Below are 25,909 nucleotides of genomic sequence, written 5' to 3' on the forward strand. Positions count from 1 at the left end.
TTATCAGTACACAAAATTTGCGAATACTTTCTATTGATATCTTCAACTTCATGTTTATATATAACTGATCAACTTTTACAAAGAAATTTTGGACGAAATATAAAAAAAAATAAGCTTTCCATACAAAATGCATTACTCTATACATTTTTTTCGACCTAAGTTTCTTAGTGAAAGTTGTTCAGTTTAACTAATAAAACGGATAAACAAATTTTGTATATAATAAAAAAAAGTAATGTTTGTGTTAAAAAATTATTAAATAGAAAAATACGCAAATGAAAACAAAAGATATTTATTTCTGACTAGCTTCCGCCCGCGACTCCGTCCGCGCGGATTTCAGTCTTCGCGTCTTCTACAGATTTATTATATTATGTATAATATATAGATTTTTATTGATAAACCTAATAAATCTTTTGCTAGCATTCTGATGCTTTATCGGTTGCACTGGATTTATTCTTTTTTTTCAATCGCTTGAATGATATAGGATGGGTCCTTGATGGACATCGAATGCTGAAGTCTCGAATCAATCAATTCTGACAGTAGGCAATTTATGTAAAATCTTGATAATGGTCCATCATTTTATTTTGCCTAAACGTTACATACTTTTTTATATATTCTATTTTTAACGAATGATTCACTCCAGTCCAAACAGTAAATAAGCAGACTTCTGCTTCTGCAACGTTTAGTTGTCCCTGAATTTGGAAAAAATAGTCATGATTCTTATCTATGACAAAAGTGTTATTTTTTGCATTGTATTTCAAATATTAAATTTTTTTTTAACCGCATCTTCCGCATTCATGTCTTTTGCCGGAATTATACATTTAACTTCTACTAGTCCCATTTTCCCTTTTTGATATGGGAGTGTATAAAGTAAATTTTTTAGATATTTCTCGTTATACTTTTAAAAAGTTATTATTGTCATTTTGCTCATTAGGTAAAGTAATTTCGATATCAGTTTTAAGTTTTTTGATACCTGCAATAATAACGTCATAATCGCCTGCACATACTTATCGATTACACCCTGTATACAATCCACCATCCACATTCATAATGTTTTCCTGTCCTCCTCTCCTTTACGCTGTTCACCGATACATTTTAAATGAGTAAATCTGCTACCACTGAAGGATGTTTCATTGTGATCAGCAAATTTTCACCACTGTTGTCGATTATTTGTTTTTCATTTTTAATCAGCAATTGGGAATCATCAGTTTTGTTTTTTGCAGATTGGTGATGTACCCTAACAATACGTCGAAAAGGGAAAGCATCAACGAATTATCGTTTTCGTCCTCTTTTTTTATTCTTCGCGTCTCTGTTACTTCTGTTTGTTCAGTTCTCAACACCCACTGAATTTTCTATGTTATTGTGATCTTCCATTACATCTGAGTTTTGATGATGTGATGATAATCCATTCGTTTTAATATTGGTACTTAGAGTTGGTAGACTAAACTAGAAATGGCGGACTAAATTTGTCAGCGCGTCTGTAAGATCAAAATATAAAACCAACATCCTGTATTTAAGTTACAAAATTAATAATCAAACAAAATGCCGCTACGTTGAAAATGACTAGAAGAAAAAATTAAAACACCTTGGATCAATTTTGGAGTAAACAAATCATTTTCCCCGTATGGGGATTTCCCCGGATGAACTTGGGAAGTTCAAGTTCTCAATACAAGTTTATATTATATTTCGTATTTCTCAAACGAAAAATAAACATTTTTGGAACTTCAATAAAATTATATTATAAGAAAATTTATGAGCTTACTTTAGTTTTAAAGAAATATACATCCCTTTACTGACACCCCGTAAAATAAAGAAATTGTTGCCAATCACCTTTGCAATCTATTTGGTTTCATTAACTTTATGTTCGAAGATAATTTTTTTTCTAGTAGTTACACGCGTATTTTTTTCGTTTATTTTCCATATCGAAATCAAATGTTTAAAAATACGAATATTTGCACAAAACTAAGATAAAAATAATCAATTAACAAAAATATTAAATTTAATGAAGTAGAGCAACTTTCACTTCAGTATGAAGGAAAATCGAGCGTAGAGCACACGTCAGAACGCTCCGGCCCAAGGAGCGCGACTAAAGAAATTCGCTAGGATTTTTCCTAATTATTTTAAATATTTTTTTAATATTTAAAGAATTATCAAAATTCAAAAAAAAATTTTTTAAAGGATTAATACTCATTGGTCTTCAACCAACTCGAATAAATTAATGGAAAAAATAACTTTTAGCAGTATTTATCAATAGATTTTGTAAGGCAAAAAATGGGAAATTTAATGAATTTATAACGTTCTAATTAAGAAAATCATAAGTTTTTCGGCAATTGTATTCAGCAGTTTTTAATAACGACTATATAAGGATAATAATGCGCTGATCAGATTGTGTAAATTGTAATCGGTTGCAACGTAGTGAGTGCACAAACTTAGCTCGAAATGTCTTTGGGGGAAAGAGACTTATCTTGAAGGCCTGATTAAGGTAACATAAAGTAACTTTATAAATGTGAAAAAATTCACGCGCATTGCGTATATAACACTAATTGATAAACAAGAAAAAAAAATTCAGTTTATCATTTCATTAGCCGGGAAAAAATTGTCAAATAACTTGTTGAAAACGCAATTTTGCTAGACTGCAGCCTTAATACCTATATTTGACAGGGGATAGAATTTAGAGATTGAAACTGACAATGTTGAAACCTATCTTCTAAAATCTAAGCATTTGTAAATGACTCCATCAGATCCTACGTAGTTTAGGAGATCATGGAATATACAGACAGACGATAGCGCTTTAAATTCATATACATGCAATAAGTACGAAGATGTGGCTAGAGCAGTATTCATATAGTTAATAAAACTTCCTTTTAATCGTTTGTTTTTCCAGAAATATAAAGCTTTTCCTAATTTGTCGATGTATAAAAATTATCCAATATAGTTCCTAATTCTACCACTGAATATTTTCAAGTGGTTTGCCCACAGCGTTTATTGTGCTCGTAGACACTCGTATGTGGAGGAAGGTCAGTCTAATTACATGACAATTGATGTCGAGCTCCGATATCCGGAACATTCGAACGGATATAAATGCTAATACCTATGCGTCTAGTGCCGTGCATTGGTGGAACTCAAACATCACGCTTTCAGAGGCTCTTGTTAAAAAAAGCCTCTTATAATTAGTATATTTTTTTGTAAAGCATCTTCTAATGGTAAGGATCTATAAAAAAACTCTTGTCAACAAACATTTATTATAGAAATTGAAGAACTTTGTTTTTGAAAACTATTTGAACTTGAACTTACCATCTGTCACCATGTACTATAGGTAGTTAAAGTAGTAAAAGCGTCTAAATATTCAAACGTAGATCTATCTATAAATTAGGAATTTGTTTAGACGGCTTCAATTGAAGCAGTTGTTTTTCAAAATACACACTAGACAATTATCTATAAAGATCCTTTTTTTTGAGTCACACATAATTTTTTGTATGATTACATACGAACATCTTTTGACATAAAAACGATATGCATAGTAAGTAGTAACTATATATGTATAAATTTTTTTGTTCAAATTAATCATATGGGTACTTATAACGTTTTAAATACTAAGTTATAAACTTGTAAAAGTGCCAATAACCGACACTAATTAATTCGATCGCAGTAAAAGCCCTACCTAGAATTCTATCTATTACGTAATTGAACAAGAGCTGAATACATTTGTTCAGTAATTTACTTTATTCTTCTAGCTATTCACTTTCATATTCCTAGTTTTGTTAGTGAACAAATTAGAAACATTTTACAATACGGTTAAAATTTATGCTACCAAAATACATGTCGCGGGCGGAAAGTTACAGGCAATAGACATAATTGGGCGGATAAAGTTGATGAAATTTTTTTTTTAAATTTGGATAAATTTAAACACACTTCACTTTCACGCTTCTGAAGTTTTTTCCAAAAGCTTTAATTCGATAAGTGTAAAATTTTATTTTTTTTATGATTTGCATTTTCCCATTTTCACGTCGACTTACGCTAAGCTTATTTCGTACTAACCTCCTATTTGTGTTCCTATGATCACATTCATTCCTAACCCATCTATTCTTCATTTAGATCAAGACTATTAATATTTATTCATTGCCATAGTGCTTTGTAAAAGCAAACAAGCCTTTCTTATCAATTAAACCGCCTAGAACATTCTTTTACTATAGCCATATTCTATAGACCTACAATATACGTTCTAACTTCTAACGTATTTATGAAGCTCTCTGCCTTCGCTAACTATATTTCGCACTATGACGCACTTACACTCTCAAAGAAACAACATTGTAAATAATTATAGCAATACTTAATCGATACGCATTATACATTGTGAATTTTGCAAATATTGAATGTTATTTATTGTTTTAGCATTTCAACGTTTTTGAATAAACTTCAGAAGTAGGAGAAAACAATAATAGATTTCATTCATTCTGTTGAATTTCAGCCCGATCGGTCCAATAGTTTGGACTCACTTGCGGTTGTCCAAATCAGCAGGGAATAAGAACGATACAATAGCAACGTGGTTTATTAATAGTAACGACATTTATTTGTTTATAATATACCTTTTTATGACATTCAAAGATTGCTGAGTTGTTTCTCATTATTTATATCTTAGTTAAAGTGTAAGAATATTTGTGTCCTAACGTCAATATACTTGCGTTTTCTTCAAATGCCTCGGGAAGAATGTAAACCCAGCACTATATAGTCCAACACACCGCTATGTAAAATATATATCGGTTTCAATCCCATTGCATTTCTGGAGTTCCCGCGCGTCACTCGTGTTTTGTATTGGTGTATAATGGACACCGACGATAAGTGTACTCAGGTAAATGTTTTTATATTGCTTTTATAGTTATAATAATGTCTTGTAAAACGGAAGAACTTCCCGGAGACGCAGTTTCTAGTACAGCAGTCGGTAGTTATGAATTGTAAATTGTTTGTTGAAATTTAATACTCTGATTTTTTTTAGAAAAGTTCATTTAAATAACTTATGTAAAGTGCTTATATATTACCACATCCAATAAATAAGAATTTTCTGAAATGGGGAAGCATTTATTAGAAATCCTTATTATTTGAAAATGGTTACTGTTTAACATTTATTATTTCATTAGATTTTTTCTATTTCTATTTCTATTTTAAGTATAATATGTATTGTATAATTATAGGTCTGTGTTTAAAAATTTTTGACGGTTATATTTTTGAGTTTTGCGATTTTAATTACTCGGTTCTTATTTTTGGCACGGTTCAGTCGTTGTTAGGTATTTAGTCGTAAAACAGTTTAGAAGCGTCCTTACACCGAATGTTGTAAAATAATGAATAATTTAAATTTTAATGTTTTTTCTACTTTCATAATAGATACGTATATGATTTATGTTTGTCCGCAAAACAAACATTGATTGCACTTACTTACCAAGATAACTTTTTGATTTCGATTTTTTAATTATAATATTGACGGAATAACTCTCAATATTACATTAAGTAAGTACTAAAAATACATAAGACTACCTACTGCAAGAAAAGGCTAAAATTAAAGTTTTTCATGTATTGGAAACCTCAAACCTAACCTAATAAACTAAAAACACCATTCTAATTGAAATGTTTACATTTATAAGCACGTTTGCAATATAATGGTCATGACCTTCATTTTATACCTATATGTTTGAATTGGCAATCATTATTTTCATAAGTGATTTTCAATTGGATGGTAGCTAATTTTCAGATTTAACTTGACTTTGTATTCTTAATAACTGCGTTTTTAGTGCGGATGTAAATAACAGAGACGACAAACGTAGATTTTAAGGAGGTAAGTAAAAAAGGTTCTGTCAAGGTATATCTACCTAAGGACATTTTTGATTATAAATAATATGTTTTTTTGTAACAGACTCAATGTTCCCAAATAAAATGTTATTTGATTTGCAAAAGATTTTAAGAATGAACAAGCGACAAAGAAATATCATTTTTTTTCTCACTCGCAATTTACTTATCTCAAATTTTCAAATTACATGATGTATAATAAGGAAAATATCTAATAATAGCACTGACCTTGACAAAAATGGCGCTGCAATTACATTCCTGCAGTCCCCGCCACTTCAATTGACCCCTAGTGTTTGCTATGTCGCTCTTTTATCCGACTGTCGTAGAAAAATTCCTCGAGATCTGGGAAAATAATGAATTTAGAACACCTTTTAAGTACTTATATTTATTTGTCTCATTGGGCGTATAGGGTTCCCTCTAAGCTTTCAGCACTCAGAACATGGTTATTTTTTGTTTAAAATATTTGTGCGCATACAGAAAATTTTCCTTTTTTTCCATTTTCTGATCCGTTGTGAATTATTCATAATTTAGCGAATTGCATTTTTGTGGAAAATATAACAAAATAAGTTAACTACCCTTTTTATAACATTTCTTCGAGGCAAAAGCCAAATGTTTCAAAACGTTATATTTTCAGCATTTTCCATATTTCAATGAATATGACGTACCTATACTCACTCGCTTGATCCTTCATTTTAATTGAACGAGCATTCGTATAGATATATATTGAAGGTTGATTATATTGGCATGGATAGCTCGCAACCTACTCCACTCGGGACTGATTACTAAAGTTATACCTATGCATAGGTAAACTATAGACTATAGAGTATATAGAGATCAACATTAGTTTTCCGTTCGAAGCCTCTCTCGTGGAGGTACAATATGTGTGGCAGCCGTAGAACCACATATTAAAATGGCAGTAACATGTTTATTGTAAAAATGTTTTTAGTCATCATCAGGTGATCTGTAATTTTTAGTTTTCACTATAGTATAGGAATTTAGAAGAATATCCACGACGATAGACATGGTGGGCCGTGGGAGTAACATATCGTTGAACGTTTTAGTTCTACGAACTTTGAACGATTTTCTATTATTCCGCTTTCTTATAAATTTTATTGTATTACAAGGTGAACATTAAATACTAAATTGGGAGGAATTTTAATAATTTCGATATTTGAAAAAACATTCAAGAGTCGTAGAACCAATTAAACGTGGACTTTATCCTACTGAAAGCTTAGTAAACGTACTTTGTTTCGGGTTTTTGACCGCTACAAAACAACAAGTAAATAATTGAATTGCGATGTGTGGTTTCAGTCAAAGCAAGCAATGAATTACTTACGTCAATAAATTGTTTCAGCATATTCCGATGCACATTAAATTGAACAATGTTTACGTTTTAAATCCAAACAGATTATATTTTTTCGTTTTTATATTTTATCGTTATGTGAGCTCTACATTTTTTGATTAACCGTTGATAAGGGGAATTAAAGCACCAGAGACAAATGAACTCCTAAGATTCACATCTCCGCGCTTTTAAAATGACCTGGGTAATAATGCAACTTTGTATGTTAATCTCCTATGTAAATACTGTTTGCGTGATTGAATAACATACAAATCTCTATAGCATAAGAAGGATTACACTGTCATGCGCGATACCACGTGCTTACGGAAAAAGCCGCCTATTCCTTAATAAAAAGTCAACAAGCTGTTAGCAAACAAACAGACCGGGGTGACCTTCCAATGCATTGTTTACATCTCGAAATGCAACGTATATTGATGGACTGAAATAGATGTTATGAATGCGTTGTTGCTTTTGCGACTTTTTAGCTGACTGTGTTGACATTTGACAGGCGATTATTTTATACTAAATATTTGTTGATCAACAGTTGAGCAATAATCATATAATAATGCTGCTGGAAACTTTATTTAAATGTTGACGCTCTTCAGGTGTGATCATTTTTAAATGACTTCAAAGAAAAGGAGGAGGTTATCAATTCGGCCGGTATGTTTTTAACTTTTTAATATGCGTTATCAATGTGAAACACGCAGTGTAGCCAGCGTTCAGCAACATATTGATAGCAATTCCTCAACACGTTGATTCAACTTTGTAATAAAGAAATTTTTACTATGAACATGGCTTTTATATGCAACCTCGCGGTTTTCTACCTCGTCAAACGTTTTCTTAATAGTTCTGAAATATAGCAACTGTCTAATTAGATAAGATTTTAATGCATTACTTACGTTTATTTGGCACGCATTCAGAATACGGCAATGTTATGATAACAACGCCGTGACAAGGTGGCAATAGATTCTTTCTAATTAAATGTGTATTGTATATGTATAACTATACTAGCTTTCCGCCCGCGGCTTCGCCCGCTTTGTCTAATACATAATAAATTATATACTTAAACCTGCCTCTTGTATCACTCTATCTATTAAAAAAAACCGCATCAAAATCCGTTGCGTAGTTTGAAAGATTTAAGCATACATAGGGACATAGGGACAGAGAAAGCGACTTTGTTTTTTACTATGTAGTGATGATGATGTATAGGATTGAACGGATTACTACTTTTATTTATCTTAGCTCTTATAATATACTTATTTATATCATTTGAAGCACAGATTTTAACCATCGAATGTAGAGATCCAATCGGATTTTATGCGGGCTGCGGTTATAGCTACTTGTATTAATTATATTTTTTTATAAATTATTATAAAGCTACTGTCACATTCAGCCATTCTTAATTAATATACTAGGGTTTGTATTGCCACTTGCCAGGCAATGAATGGAAGCTCGTAAAACTCAAAAAATGTGGGTTATAGTGGCGATTAACTTACGACGACTCAATTTGTTTCATTACTCGCTATTTTTACAATTTATGACTATCATAAGTGCACATTATTAATATTTATGAAAACTAGTCTAGCTTTATTTCATTATCGTTCTTTGCTTTGATGTTTTGCGAAAATGTGGTGTTCATGGATTACAAAAATAATAAAACAGAAAATGTATTGACGCGAAGAAACTTGTATCTAATATATATTGTCTGAAAAATGAATTCGTACATCGGAAAAGCATAGAATATAAGTGCCTTTATTCAGTTCGATGATGAATTGCTGTAACTGATAATAATCACTATTATAATAAAAATAAGTCGGGTTTTCCTTCCTGACGCTATACCTACTATAACTCCAGAACGCACGAACCGATTTCCACGGTTTTGCATTCGTTGGAAAGCCGGAAAGGTCTCAGGCTCCGTGAGGTTTATAGCAAAGAAAAGGTGTCTCTGGTGGCGAAACGGAGTTTGCCGGGTTTGCTAGTGTTATTATAATTGTATTTATATTATTTCGGCCGTTTTCAGACTATGACTACTGAATTTCCGCTACTAATTTTACTAAATTAAATACTCTGTTTAAAGATAATCATGAGGAATTTACTTATGATGAAATTTAATTTATTTCTTGGCTATTCTCGCTATTTGTATTGTGATAACTGTTTGTTGCATGGAGAAAATTTGTTTTATTTATTATTCAGCTATTATTATGTAGGTATATTCAATGACGATATTTGTGCTTCTCATTTAATTTCACTTTTTTATAAAACATTGTTATTCTGAAAATAAATGTTTAAATTCAATTCCCGACATCATAAATCTGTTGTAACTACTTATTACCTGAAAATACAAAATACGATTTTGTTTATACCGTGATTAAGAAAGAAAGTCAATAGGTTCATTGACCTATTTATCTGAAGAGAATCTTTTTTTGTTGCAGAAATATGTTGTCAGCACGGATCGAAGTGGTGATATTCACGTACATGTACAGGTGGGTTTTTTATTTGGATTAATTTTAAATTATTAGCATTCCGTAGATTACACATTATATAACCATACATAATAACATAACTATTATTATAAAATTACATACTTCATTAATTTTTAAAAAATCAGGCTATATCCATCGAGAATCGAGATATATGGCTATATCAATGTTTCCTAATAAGTACACAAATCTATTTTGGTTCGATTCTTGGGGATATCGTATAATATCTTTCGGTGGTGAGATGCTAACTTGCAAACTGATGTATGAAGGAGCTGAAATAAACGCAGACTAAATACTTGAGCAATAAAAGTGAAATGGGACACAAAATAATGGTAGATTTGCGTAAATGTCGGATCTAAATTATCACGGTTAAAATGTCATCTTGACATTAATTTCTGTAATGAAAAGACTACTTTGCTTATGTGTTACTATTAAAAATATGTATTACCTTTTATAAAATATTTTACAGCCTTTTAAGATAGTAGAAGTTTTGTTTTGTTCATTTATTGACTCCTTTCAATTTCAAATAGTGTTTTGCTTTTACGAATGAAAAGGCGCTTTAAATTTTATATTATTTTTCACGCAAACAAAAGGGAGTTATTCCGAAGAATGGACAAGTAAGTAAGATAAACATTATAATCCCAAAAAAACTACTTTTTAAAATTTTACTAGTTGTCACGTACTATAATAATTTAACTCCGTCCTTGTAACCTTAGGCCACGGTTCAGCAAATTAACTATTAAAGATTTTTTCATTGGAATGGATATTTTGTTTTCAAGAAAATATAATTATAACGTTACAAGAAGAAAACAACAAACAATAGAAGTATACAGATACCATAATAATAAATTTTATCATAAACATTGTAGTTTTATATGAATAACGAAGGTGTTGTTTAACATTGTATCAGTACCTACCTAACTTATTTTTTATTTCACTTTCAATATTTAAATTTAAACTCTATTTTATTTAATTTATTCACGTGCATTTGCATGCAAATCTGATATACTTACAATAAAGACATAACTAACCTTAGCTGGAAACAAAAAATATGTTATCGTCATAATTTGATCAACAATATTATTTTCTTAAAATAATTTATAGCTACTACTAAATTAATTTTATTATTCCAAAGTTTAAACCGTTCCAATTAATTGAGCAGACAGAGACGTTTAACTTTTATTTATTGAGAAAAAAGACTTTTCAAAAAAACACTTCAGAAATTTTACAAATTATAATGATGGTAGCAGGTAGCGATAATTACACTAAGATTATAGAAATGGCCTGAGGGAAAAGATAACAAAAATATTTACAAAAAAAAAATGTTGTAAGTAACTATTTTTTTTATTAATATTTTGATATATTTATAAATTGTATATTTCTAAATCCCCTGTCATTCTTTTATAGACAAATAACAGTATCATTTTCATATCACAAGCGAATAAAAGAAATACCCCTTTGACCTTTCTGATAAATTGGAAATAGGATAAACCGTTTGCGAACAAATTTACATACGTAATAAGAAAGGTCGGAACAGCCATTGTTTCTATCTGTAATACATGATCCAAATTGAATTGTACGAATTCGTAAGATGAAGGATCTATTTAATTTCCTTCTTCTTTAACACTTTTATTTTGAAGTTAGTGTATCTAGTTCTATAATCTGATCTAGTTTATAAGCTAGCTGCTAGTAAGCAATGGTATGATAGAGTGATGTAATAATTTAACAGTTTATAAATAACATTAATTTTATTGAATGAATGAATGAAATGAATGAAACATTATAGTATAAGATCTCACAGCAGGATTAGTGCGTTCATCGTTATTTTGCTAAAACCAAAATTTTGTGTATATTTATAATTAGGAGAATATAATATATCGACTAGGTTGCCAGTAAAAATTTGGCAATATGTATATTATTATTTTTATTAATCATAGACAATCTGTCCCTATACATCCGATTTTTTATCTTTCTTGGTTTAAAAAAGTTAGTCTACATGCAGGTGGAAACGCGGAATTAGACTTGCAAGCTACTGTCAGACACACTGTCGGACATTTCTTGCGGAAGTTTTCTTGCAGATGGAATGGCGGCCTTACACGCGAATTAATTTATGATTTGTATGCTTTCAGGGTGACTTAAGCCAACAAGACAAAAGATGCGTTTTTCTCACCGTTCACGATCTGGGAACCAATCGTAAGTATAACGTATAGGTACCTACTTAGTAGGTACCTATTATATCTGTGATATTATATTATTAACTGTGGCATATAAAATCGTTATATTCAAGTTCTCAAAAGTGCAAAAGCATGTGCATTCAATATCCTTTTTGGCTTATTACAAAATTCAGCATTAACACTTTAATCTAACATAATATTGTAAATCTAACCAAGACTTTTTATTTACCGGAAAAACGAAAAAATAAGGTCGTTTTTTTTACTAAAACTTTTGTTACTACATGTATTTACATAATATTGTTTTTGTATCTTAAACAATTAACATAATTCGACAGTATTTCTTAAATTAAATTTTATAATACATATACAAAAACGACATGTACTTTACTGTTTTTATGTATGGAAAAAACGTCAGTGTTAAGTTTTTTATTTAGTTTTTTTTAACTGTATGAATGAACACTATTAACATCTTTAAATCGCATAATAAGTTTTTACGTGTATAAAATTCAGACGATATTGATATTAAAAAATTAACATTGGCTTCAAGGACTTTTCATAAATTAAGGATGCAGTGTTGTTATAATTCTTTCAGCTATAAAACTCTGTATAACTGTAAAGTCCTTTCGTTATGAATAAGACTTACCTTATTCAAAATCATCTACAATAATATATTTTCTACTAAAATAAAAATTCCCAGGTATTAGGACTTTTTAGTTGGACAAACGAACATATTTTTTTTAGTTAGTAGATATAATAATATGTAGGTTTACATTGAGTTATTTCTCCAGACACATCAATGGTGGACTTCGTGAACAGTCCTGCGATGTCGGAAATCAAAGAGCGGTCGTGTTTCATACATGTGGATGTGCCAGGACATGAGGAGAACTCCCCAGATCTACCTGAGTCGTAAGTGTAGATTAAATAAATTGATTTGACTTTAGTGCTTGATAGCGGTTAAAGTGTGAAATTGTTCCTCCTAAGAGTATTGCTAAGAAGTACCAAATGCTTACCCAGTCAAACATTTTGTGGAATCTTGGTACTATCTCTATTTCACCATTCTTAAATAATTATATTCGGATATTATTATTTAAGTTATTACTTACATATTAACAGGAAATAATATAGCATACGTTTAATAAAAATAGAATCGAGGATGGTACAATTTTATTTTCTGCCCTACATTAATGATTTTTAGAAATTACATGTTTTTTATCATGTAAAGCTATAAGTGAATTTGATATTTCAAAAGTGTATGTAATACAAGTCATATAATGCATCGCATGCTGAATCCCAAACATTTAATCACGTGAGAACTACACTTGCAGGTACCCATTCCCATCCCTACAAACACTGGGCGAGGACATGGTGACAGTGCTGGACTTTTTGCACGTGCGCTACGCGGTCGGGCTCGGGGAGGGCGCTGGGGCCAACGTGCTCGCGCGCTGCGGGCATGCGCACCCGCGCCGCTTGCTCGGTATGTACACACACCCACACACACACACACATACATACATATAAATTTAAATAATAAGAAATAGAAACATATTTCATTAAATTTGACGTAGTAAAAATTAGATAATAGAATCTATTACGGCATCATTAACATGTTTTTCTTGTAAGCAAAAAAAAAAAACATTGTAATGAAGATCGTATAATATCGTCTTACACTGTGGTTTTTGTAAAAATAAAATTTTAAGTATTTAATTTAACATAAAAAACGATACAAGTTGTTCATAAAATAATTTTTTGTCAAAAGGAGGCCATATTAGGGCCAAAAAAAATTTTTTTTTTAATTAATAATCCATTCTAAAATTCATAATACATAATATATTTCTTAATTTTGTCTTAACTGGAGCAAACTTCCTTATTGTTATAAAGTTAAATAATTTTTTTTTCATTATGATGATTTAAAAAAAAATCCATGCGGTGATTAAGACGATTTATAGTCAAACTGTAAAGAATTTTATATTTTTGTTATTAAAGATAATATCCCTTTTTTGTACTGATTCGGCTGCTAGGCGATAGTAACCTTATAATCATCTTTATATTCGGTGTAAAATGGGATTTTAATCTATACCAATATCATAAAACAGAAGTTTGGTAGAATTAATTTGAAAGAGTTAGATAGAGTCGAGATTTACTATGGTTGGATTTTTTTATGTCCGATAGTGCATAATCCATATATCCAGTAAGACAAGTAAGTATTCAAATTCATTTATGAAAGTTAAAGTAACCGCCAAATGCCTATAAATTCTTCACAAAAACAAAAGAATAATTAAAGAGTAGCCTAGCCTACCCGATATCTTTGCAATGAAAATGGGGTTTTGAAAAAAAATGTGATAAATGGAAGGACCAAATATAGATTTTATACCAAAATTGTATTTTGTTGAAGTGAAACTTCTTTATCGGGGTTGTAAAAAAATTTAGTGTTACATTTTTTCGTCACGTGTGACATTTTTCCGTTACGCGCCATCTTTTTCTGAAGAGTTTGTATGTTCGAATGCGCTAATCTCGAGAACTACTAGCAAAGACTAATAATAATATACTACGTATACAACTACTAGTCTGATTTGAAAAATTATTCCGGTGTTAGATAGCCCATTCATCGAGGAAGGCTATAGGCTATATATCATCTCGCTAAGGCCAACAAGAGCGGAGCACTGCGGGTAAAACCCTGAAGTGCAGCTAGTCGTACTCAAAGTCAAACATTTATTTATTCAATTAGAATTTTTCTAGAAACGTCATTAGGTACCTACTTATTTTTAACATTTACCACCGATTCGGAAAGCAGTATCTACGGAGAAAAATCGGCAAGAAACTCCATAGTTGCTCTTTTTAATCATGTCAGTTTTGCAATTTTACAAATAACATGCAACATCATATATTATAGTAATATGCCAAAGAACTGTCCTGTGGTTTTTACGCGACAACCCTCCATGGGTTTTTATCGTCCACATATTCCTTAATACACTACATACTACAACACTAGTGTCTCGCGCCAGGTCTGATACTAGTGAACTGCACGGCGTCCGCGTCCTCTGTAGCGGACGCGTTCCGCTCGCGCTTCTCGCGCTGGCGCGGCGCCGACATGTCGCACTCGGAGGAGGACTTCCTCGTCTACCACAAGTTCGGACACGTGAGTTGTATGCGCATGCCCTGCGTGCACTATCGCTACCAGGTAATAGTGGCTTGTTGTTAAGTGCTTGGTGTTTGGATTTGGCTAGGTAGGGCAAAAATGATGTGTTTAATTGGGATAAAAACAGGGTTTTTAGTAGAAGGGAGAAAATAGTTCAAGTAGGGGCGTTTAAAAAAGAGCTGAAACTGTTTTTTGGATTATTTCGGGGTTCCGAATCACACAGGAAAACTCTTAAAGTATCATTTTGTTGTCCATCTGGCTTAAGTTAAGTACGTCATAGTATTCTGTACCCAAAACCTAATAAAAACTAGCTTTAACATTTAAATACTTATGTTTTTCCAAATGATACAATAGTAATCTGCAATCGCGTGATCAACAAAAAAATTAATACACATAATAAGTCCTAACCGTTTTTATAGAACAGTCATTACAACACAATGGACCTAGATTCAAAATTGTAGGTTAAAGTTAATCGCGATTGAAATAATTAGGTACATCCCCCAAAATTCGTCCGCAAATCATAATGAGATTGTAATTAGACCATGACATTGAAGTTTTATGTAAAAATTTATAAATACTTAGTAGGCGACAGCAGACTCATTATATTGAAATAATCAATGAAATTGACATGCCATTCATTGAAAAAATAATTATAAATATTTACATAATAAGGTACATACATTTCGTTGTACTGTAATTAAATTCACATTTTTAGAATGACATAATATTACACAAATTTAGGAAAAAAATAGTTTGACAGTTGACACCACCGCGCTGCTCTGACCTTAACTAATTTTATGGGCATTTTCCATCGAAAAAAAAATCATTTTACGTCATTCGAAGCAGAATAATCAATCAACGTAAACGTGAGTTTTTGTCGTCAATTGTCATTACTACACTGACTACAAGAAGGGCAAAAAATAGTGCAAAGTAATTACCTTTCAAGTCATTTTGTCAGTGGCATGGGTTATAGAACTATTATTTTTACGGGTTATTATTTTGTTTTTAATTATTTATGCTTCCTAATGTTCTCTCTCTTTCTATGTTTAGCATAATAAGAAGAACTTGACATAATTTGAAAAAAACTTTTTTAAATTGTAGTTAGTTTTTTGGGAATTTTACTATTTCGATTCCGTTAAGGACTTATGAGTGTAGGAAGTCCAAACACCAATCATGCTTTTTTTTCTTTATTTTCATGGTAAGGAATGCGTTTTTTTACGATTTCTTAGTATTCTTTATTGCAAGTAGTGGATTGAAATGGCAGCATTTTTTTCCTATTAACAATTTTCTTACATCTTTTTCTTGAATGTCAAAAACCTGTTCCTTACTTAATTTTTTTTCGATCTCTTTTATTTCTTTTCTTTTATACACTGTTGCTTTTAGTCATTAGTTAGATCTAGTTAGCGTTTGTTTTTTTTTTCATTACAACTAATTCTCACACGTAGTTAGTCATCACAATATAATTTATTATCTAGATTTTATGTACAAAAAAATGACTTTGCTTATTTTAAATTAGTGTAAAATATGATCATTCCTTTTAATTAAATGGCGACATTAGGTTTACTTATTCATAACTTAATGGATTTCTTAGATTTAATTCATAATAACAACTGTTAATACGAATTTTATTTGAATAATAAAGCTTCCTTATTAATATAATTCATATTATGTGTTTAATATATGTTTTTGTTGAGTCTAATCTTGTTTTGTTCTGACTTCTGTCTGCTCGATATAAAATACAAAACTTATTTAAAAGAAATCGCTCATTGAAATGTTTTTTCTTATAATTGGGTAGATACCATAATATAGTCGAGCATTTTTTTTAAGTTTTTACTGATTTTAATGAGCTTTATAGAGTGCATGAAGTAAATGAATAATACTATGCCGTTATTATGAGTTATTTGTTTTACTTATGCGATTAAGAGCCGATTTCGCCATAACTGAAAGCGATTTATACATACAGTATAAAAATAATATAACTTTGTCTGTCGTTTTGACACATAATATGTAACAGAAACTACAATAACCTCGTCATCGAGATATTTTAACCGTATACTAAGTTAAGCTATAAGATGTTAAAATCGGCTCTCAACAAGGAAAATAATGTCAAAAAAGAAAAAATCTGCCAATTAGAAATATTTTAACAGAAAATTCCAAGCGAGTCGTGCGAAGCGGCGGAACGCGAGCGCACACTCGCGGAGTACCGCTCTCGGCTGCGTGGGAACCTAAACACGCATAATATCAAGCAGTACGTGCGTGCGTTCATCAAGTGAGTACAACACCAACCGCTCTACACTCACACTACACACGCACACAATACACACTCACACACTATACACTAGTGAGTACAACCACACCCCGGACACTCCATACAAAATTATCGTTTTGATGTCAATGTGTGTGTAACAGCACAATATCTAACCATTTTCTACGAAAAACGATAATCACAAATCCAAAATAATAAAATTACTTTAAGTCAATTTGATTAATGTTGTCAATCTTCGTTGCTTAACGTCCTTGCAGAAAAATATGGCCCATTTTAATCACGATCGCGCGGGGTGAGGTAAGTGTTTAATTTTGGCGGGAGGCGGAGAGGTTCCGTCCTGTAGCGTTTAGCTACTATTATGTATTCTGTGGTACAACAACAATAGGTACCAGTCACACAACACACTACGCAGTACGCACTACACACACACACACACACACACAAACAATCACTACTCATGTACGGATGACTTTCTTTTATAGTTTGTATGAAAGAAAGTAAGAAAGAATTATTTCAAAACACAGACACACAAAAACAATAAAGAATGAAGTCAGACAAAGCAAATGTATATTTAAGTTTTATCCATGCTAATCTCATTATCAATCGGTTCGAAAATATAAAAATTAATAACTTTTAATCGTGTTTACGGAACCCTTCAATTTATTTAGTCATTAATCGTCAGTGAGACATTAATTCAGTAGTTTATTAACTTGGTTAACCCTTTAATTTGTTTAATTTAGTATACAGTTACTAATTCGACAGTTCAAGGTGAAAGTCAAAATACGTATACAGTTGTATAAGCATGTAAATTAGTTATCTAATTTATAAAACATTTTTGTGTTTTAAATATTTAACAAAGCAAAACAAACTTTAACAAGCTATGAAGGGCCTCATCATTATATAAATAATTCGTTACATATGATTCAAGGTTTATCATTAATCAAATTTGTTATTTGAATGACGGTGTTAATTGTAATCAAAAATACATATTTATAACCCATTGACATAAAAAACTTGAAATAAAATCAAAATACCTTTTTAGAAGATTCTGGATGAAATAAATTTTGTGCATGTAGGTACTTCTCCTTAAACAAAATCTATCAGTGAACTACATAGTTGTATGCATAATGCATCTGTCCCATGTACCACTAGGGGACATGAGACTTATTGTATGAATAATTGTTGTATGTCGACGTGTTGCACATATAGTATTGTATATCAACATGTTATATATGTATTATATCTCTAGTCGCAAGGACCTAGTACTACGCGGCTGTCGACCAGACATACTCCTCATCACGGGGACCCAAAGCCCGTACCTTTCTGTAGTGGAGCGCATGTACAAGGAACTGGATAAGGACAAAGTTACCATACTGAAAGTGGATAGAGCGGGAGATGTACTGGCTGAAGCGGTGAGTTATACTACACTACAACACAATACACAAGAATCATAGTACACAGAATATGCAGTAGCGAAACTCCCTACAAACCGTTCGAAACAGCTCACTCACACAAACATACACATCGACGAAACTCAAAAGGAAACGACCGCTAAGAACCGCAAGTCAATAATTACGTGAATGTTTGCGTGAGTGATCCGTTTCGAACGTTTTGTAGGTAGTTTCCGTACTGTTCGTATATTATGTTTACTGTCATAATCTCGATACACTTTTAAACATAAACGTTACTGCTTTGATATACAATAATACACTATTTTGAACTAAATCATTTGGTACATAGCTACTTTTAGATAAATACATAATAACTTGTTAGTCTCCTGGAATATTGGATACTAATATATCGTTAAACGATATCACGCACATTTAATGTAAATATTGCACTATATTGACAATTTTTGCACTTACATCTTGTTGATCGTCTTATTAGTATGATAGTTAGAGTAAATGTTACAGCCGAAATTATTTTTATATAAATTTCAACTGACTTTCAATACGTTGTCTAACCGATGATTATTTGCATAATATAATGTGTGAAGATGTTTTACTGAACGTAGAACTTTTGTACTAAAAATAAATTTACCGCTAATTTTTTATATGCATAGAAAACAAGTTTTGCCGTTGCAATTGTTATTATCATAGAATAAAATCCATACTGTAAAAACAAAAACTAATGCATTGTTTAAACATTGCAGATTTATATCAGTACATAATTATGCATAATTTATTCATGAAATTATGAATTTTATTATGAAGTTCTTATGATACGTCAATTGAATAAAACTCGTGTCACGGTGCATTTAGACCACTGTATATATACTCTAAGGACCAAACGAACATAAGGCTAGAGTTAGAGCAAGAGCATTCTTTCGTGATCTTTTAGTGCAAACGAAAACACGCATTCAGCGTTGTTCAGTATTAGAACATTGTATAGAATCTTTTCGAACGCACTAAGAACAACGAAAGAATGCTCTACGTTTACACTAAAAGAATTTGACATAGGGTTAGAATGAGCATTCGCTCGTTTGATGTAAATGCACCATAACAATACAAGCAAATATTTATACACTGTATAGTAAATTTCTGACGCACGGTTTTCGTTTCGCATCAGTACCGCAAATAGAAAAAAAAAATTATGTTAGTCATTTTTTATTAAAAATGTCTAGATCATATTCTGATATTATGTTACTTTCGTACATTATTATAATACCAACATAATATTATGTTCTAATTAGTATAGTAAGTATCAGTTGAAAAAATAACAATGCTTTTTTCGATTTACACTTAAAGTATGTCGAAAGATATTAAGTAATAATGAAATGAATAAAAAATAATAATAATTATTAACTATGTATTAACCTGAGATGCGGAATACAAAACATTTCTATATTTTATATTAAAAGCAATTTTAACTAGTATGCAAAAAATTGTATGACGCAAATCAATTTTCCTAGCCATATTTTTTTGCTTTTTGTCTATCTGATAGACATCTTTAATAACATAATAATTATGAATTAATAGTAAAATTTATTTGTCTGGGTATTATAATATAAATGGGTCATAGATTTTTTAATATAGAGAGCTCTATTCATTCCGCTCTAAATCACTACATAGTATAAAACAAAGTCGCTTTCTCTGTCCCTTTGTCCCTATGTATGCTTAAATCTTTAAAACTACGCAACGGATTTTGATGTGGTTTTTTTAATTTTAGTTACGTAATAATAATTTTCCCTATTTGGAAAACAAGAATAAGATACCACTGAATATATTTTTTATTTTTTGCTGTGTATTTTTAAATAAAATAATACTTTATTTCCTCTTCATGGAATAAAGCGTACTATTTCCAGTTTACACAAGAAATACGTCAATAACAAAAAATACGTAAGTAAGAATTTATGAAGATAAACAAAAAATACAATCGAATCGGGGCACTTGCCTAGTTAAGAAGTAGGTTGCGGAAATGCGGTTCACACACAATTGAGTTTTTGAATTATTATTTTTGTGGTTATTGGAAAGATCATAATATATGTAGGTAGGTACAAAATTTATAGCAAAATGGAATTTTTCGCAATAATTCAAAAGTTATTTTTAAAATAAAATTGATTTTTTGAATCCAGTGGGTACCGAAAACACGCTGACAATTCCGGTAGTAAGCCCCGAGTGTTTAATTAAAAAAAATTATGTACCTTCTTACCTAATAATTGAGTTTTAATTTGATGTACATATTTGTAATAATAACGTTCTAAGTTATGGATTTGACTAGATTAAATTATGTCCTTATATCATTTATCACATTTATAGCTAATCAAAACCAAACAACTCGTTTTTAAGCAATAAATTTTCAATATTATTGTCCAGGCGTGTGGCAGCCGTAAAAACTGCTATAACAATTGACGTCACTATGGTAGGAAAGTTTTTAAGTCGTTTTTTTCAAAATTATATATCCCAATTACCTATTATGAACTCGTCATATTATCTTATCTCATAGGTCACACGTTATTAGTAGTGCAAATATAACAAAAATGTGTGCGTGTACTAGTGTACACACGTAAGAAGTGAAACTTCTTTAAGACCATATTTTTCAAAAAATAATTTACTATATGCAACTTTACAGAAATACGTCGAATCACGCGTGGCCCTACCACGCGTGATTCGACGTATTTCTGTAAAGATGATAATAAGAAAAAGATGATGATAATAAGAAAAAGATGGCGCGTAACGGAAAAATGTCACGCGTAAAGAAAAAATGTTACACTAAATTTTTTTCCAACTCCGATAAAGAAGTTTCACTTCAAAAATTGTGGAAACCAATGCGAACTATCTATGTATTATTTTCGCATTAATTTACGTACATTACAATAATTGCTTTAGTCCGCCCGCGCCGTCCTTATAGTTTAGAAAATGTTAGTTTTAGTTAGTTTCATATTGGCTTCTTGGGTGAACGATGCAATAATGCAATAATGCAGCCGAGTGTGGCTTGCATCACACGCGAAAGCAATAGGCCCTCACACTGCCAGTTATTCGCCGTTGCGTCGCCTGACATACTTTACAATACATCGAACACAGAGTGCATATATTTTGTGGAATATAATTTTTAATCGATCAGTGACGCGAGTGTGAAAACGACATTTTGCAAGGACAGTTCCGCGTGGAGTGTGGATTCAAAATTGCCATTTGTGATAAACGAAAACGAAAAGCCGGTGGGCTTAAACGCTACACTGAGTTTTTATTTGAAGTTCATGAGGACACGTGAATATAAATGAAACTATACAGTGAATACCGCACTTAAGTTTCGATCGCCCGGCGCGTAACAATGCTGGCTGTGGCTTACATTTTATTATTGACCGCGATTGTTGCGGTCCTCGTGGGACTGTGGCAGAAAAATACAAATGCGCTCTGCAAATCCAAGAAGAACCTCGAAGGGAAAACGGTCATCGTCACCGGAGGCACGTCCGGTATGGGCCTGCGGATTGCGACCGATTTCGCAAGCCGAGGCGCGCGAGTTATAGTCGCCTGCCCTTTCATCGACGAAGGAACTAAAGGTCGAAAACAAATTATCGAGCGCACCGGTAATGAGAAAGTTTTCTTCAAATTATTAGACCTTTCTTCCCTCTCGTCGATTCGAAAATTTGTCGCTGACATATTACAGAATGAACAACGTTTGGATATTTTAATCAACAACGCCGGCATCGGAGTCGGTTTCGACTTCTTGACGAAAGATGGAATGCACTTTATAATGCAAGTGAACTATTTTGGACAATTCCTGCTCACTTTACTTCTGTTGCCTTTATTATTAAAAACGGGAAAGAGCGGAGAACCCGCTAGAATAGTTAACACATCGTCTATTTTACATAATATTGGTGTCGTTAACTTCGATCATATGAACAGCCTGAAATACTGGAACGGTATCCAGTTGTACGGGAACAGCAAGTTGTGTTTAATATTGTTCGCTCGAGAGCTAACAAAGAAATTAGATAACGCTAATGTTGTGATCAACTGCGTCGACCCCGGGGCGGTGGGGACGACGATATTCAATTGTATCGGAAGTTTTCTCGGGACGATAATAACGGTTTTCTTCAAGAACTTTTTCAAGACTCCGTGGGAGGGGGCGCAGACCGCGATACACGTGGCTCTGGATAAGAAAGCAGGAGAGGTGAGCGGGGAGTTCTTCAAGAATTGTAGGCTATCTCGTGCGAAGAGCTTGGCTTATAATGATAAGTTAGCTGAACAGCTCTGGGAAGAGTCCGTTCGTCTCGTAAGACTGGGCAAGGATGAAGTGGAACAGTGTTTCAGGCCGTTGCAGTAACTTTATGTGATTTAGGGATCTTGTGGTGTGCAGTTTTACGTTAATCTTTACTTTGATTGTAAAGTATGTTTGAGTATATCCTTGGAAGCTTCTGTGATTAACTATTTAATGTCGGTGATATTATGATTGCGTTTCTGTTTAATGGTATTTCTTGTGATTGAGATGATTGTCATGTAAAGTATTATTACCATACAATAGTATTTTTTGTAATCGAAATTTAACAAAAAAAAATATTGTATGTAAATCCAATGTTTGGAAAAATATATTATGTAATAGGTATATTTAGTCAGGTCATGACCGCGTAATATTAAGTATCGAGTATCGACTTTATTATTGTAAAAGGGTGCTAACTGTAAATATAATAATAAAATGCTTGTATTCGATATCTCTTTATTAAACGATTCAAGTGAGCGAAATCAAATTATGTATTATTTAATAAATATCCAACTATTAAATGACTGCTAAGAAATTTATAAATTATACACAATACATAATTTTGCTGAGTTGATTATCTGTAAATAATTTACTGTTCCGTTGTTTACTTTTCTAATCACATATACTTTGAACATTACGTATCAATAAGGGCTGCCGCAAATTATAGGATACTAGCTTTCCGTCCGCGGCTTCGCCCGCGTTTTTAAAGAAAAACCCTTATTTCTCCCGTTCCCGTGGGATTTCCGGGATAAAACCTAGCCTATGTTAATCTAAGTTACCCTCTATATGTGTGCTAAATTTCATTGTTCGGTTCTGTAGTATTTGCGTGAAAGAGTAACAAACACACACACACATCCTCACAAACTTTCGCATTTATAATATTGGTAGGACTATCTTACATAAATGTTTATTTTTTAATAACAATAATTCTAGAAAGGCCCACATAATATTTAGTGCAGTGATACAGAATTGACGATCAATTTTAATAATTCCTGTGTTGCTCCAAATCCACTAGGTATGAAGTATGTTAAAATGGTCACGAATTCCACTATAAATACGACTGCTTTGTTTATAGTGGAAGTAGTTCCTGTTCCTTGAAAGAATGTAGACAATGTATTGGTTTTATGCAAAATTATACAATAATACGTTTTTAAACGCCTCAAAATAATGATATATATTCATATTATAATGTCAATGAATCATGTCCAATTAATAATTATGTAATGAATCGTGGTGCCCATGAAAACCGAACATTAATAATATTTACGTTTTAGCATAATATATAAATTACTAAAACGAGAAAAATCATTAGGTTAGGTTCCATTTGAGTTGTAAATTAGGTTAGTGCCTATCCTTTCAATAAAAAAAAAATTAACGACTTTATTTTATACTATACGGTTGGCTTGGTTGGTATAGTGACCCTGCCTGCCAAGCCACTGGTCGTGGGTTCGATTCCCACCCGGGGCAAATATTTGTGTGATGAACATAAGTGTTTGCTCTGTAAGCTTTAGTATGGGATCAGGTCGTTCCGTGTGTGAGAATTGTCCTGAAATATTTATTATTTATTTAGATATTATATTCTATGAGGAAGGAAGTTTCTCATTCGTAGCACTTTTTTCTCCTTTTTTTGTTGTTTTTACATCGATGACTCGGATTTTCAACCTGTTTGTTAACATAATATATTAATTGTGTAAGTATACGTGACGTCTGAACGTATGTAGTTAGTATTATTAATTGTGTCTGGGATTTATTTATAAAACGTGATATAGTTTACCTTCTTATTATTATAAAATTATTACACTCCAACGAATCTAATAGATTTACCACGAAAAACCAAAACACAGGTACTATTTTTGATCATAATAAAAATGATGATTTAAAATTAAATTGGGATTTCTTAATTTGTAGATAATTTTAAAATATAATAATAATTAATATTTAATACTGTAGAATGTAGATAGTAGATACTAAATAATAATATACTTATTGCTGTTATAATTTACATTGCAATTACCTGTGGCAATTACACTGCGTATTGATTGATTGATCAGTATTTTCCTAATAATTTTCTTAATATTTTCCTAATATTTTCCTAATAAAATTCAATAGTTGTTTTTTAATTGAAAAATAACATAAAATAACGAATATATACTTACTGAAACCGTAACTTATGTACTTCGATAGATAATAAATAATAATGTATAATCTACTTGTGTACTAAAATTACTTTTGGTTCAAGACTATGTTCGTGAACTTTAACGCCCAAGGTTTTCTTTTCGGGACAAAACCTTTGTACTTTTCCAAGGGTGCTTATATACATATATATAAATATTAATATACACAGAGCTCGCTAGTGATAAACATAGACATATTTTATTACGTCACTATATTTTTATATAAGTAATTGGTCTTTAAAATATTATTAAGGATCAAGAACGATGAACTGTGATCGAAGAATTTAGGTCAGATTTTGTATGATTTTTAGATATCGGAATGCCCTGAATACATGACATCAATATTATTAATGTTATACATATACCTATACTAGTGGTCCGCCCCGGCTTCGCCCGTGGTACCTACATGTTTAAACTATCCTATCTCTCAAGTTGGATCGAACTGCACATGGTGTGCGAATTTTATTATAGGTAATCGGTTAAGTGGTTTAGGAGTCCATTGAGGACAAACATTGTGACACGAGATTTATATATACAGGGTGTCCCACTATTGGTATACTAAGCGCGAAGGGTCTTGTAGTTTTGCATACACTGATCACGTAAAAAATACTTAAACAACAAAATTACGTCAAAAATTTTTTGCAAAATTTTTCCTGAAAATTCATGTTTTCTTCTCTAGCTTCGCGCAGCCGGCATATACCGCTTATCTAATGTGAGCATTTTGTCTATGAAAACATAATATTAAACGATAGCTCACGTGCTGGTGGCAAAGTTGGGCGGGTTGCTTGTTATGGATGTACACATAGAG

General features: G+C 31.7%; 2 protein-coding genes across 2 annotated transcripts in view; both read left to right on the plus strand.

Moving 5' to 3' along the window:
• LOC149904902 (uncharacterized protein ZK1073.1) overlaps positions 1-25,909 on the plus strand; it is a 36,675-nt gene that overhangs the window by 7,885 nt on the left and 2,881 nt on the right. The window contains exons 3-9 of the mRNA XM_090106956.1: positions 9,607-9,657; positions 11,784-11,847; positions 12,617-12,734; positions 13,154-13,302; positions 14,831-15,006; positions 17,112-17,233; positions 18,480-18,642. Coding sequence (XP_089963082.1) covers positions 9,607-9,657; positions 11,784-11,847; positions 12,617-12,734; positions 13,154-13,302; positions 14,831-15,006; positions 17,112-17,233; positions 18,480-18,642 — 843 coding nt within the window. The remainder of the gene's footprint in view (positions 1-9,606; positions 9,658-11,783; positions 11,848-12,616; positions 12,735-13,153; positions 13,303-14,830; positions 15,007-17,111; positions 17,234-18,479; positions 18,643-25,909) is intronic.
• On the plus strand, positions 21,897-23,414 carry LOC149904903 (retinol dehydrogenase 12-like). The gene has a single exon (XM_090106955.1). The coding sequence runs from the start codon at positions 22,001-22,003 to the stop codon at positions 22,991-22,993; it is 993 nt and encodes a 330-aa protein (XP_089963081.1). The 5' UTR covers positions 21,897-22,000; the 3' UTR covers positions 22,994-23,414.

Source organism: Colias eurytheme, chromosome 11, assembly GCF_061535395.1.
Source record: "Colias eurytheme isolate Ceu_HAF_F1 chromosome 11, ilColEury1 Martin Lab GWU primary, whole genome shotgun sequence".
Taxonomy (NCBI): domain Eukaryota; kingdom Metazoa; phylum Arthropoda; class Insecta; order Lepidoptera; family Pieridae; genus Colias; species Colias eurytheme.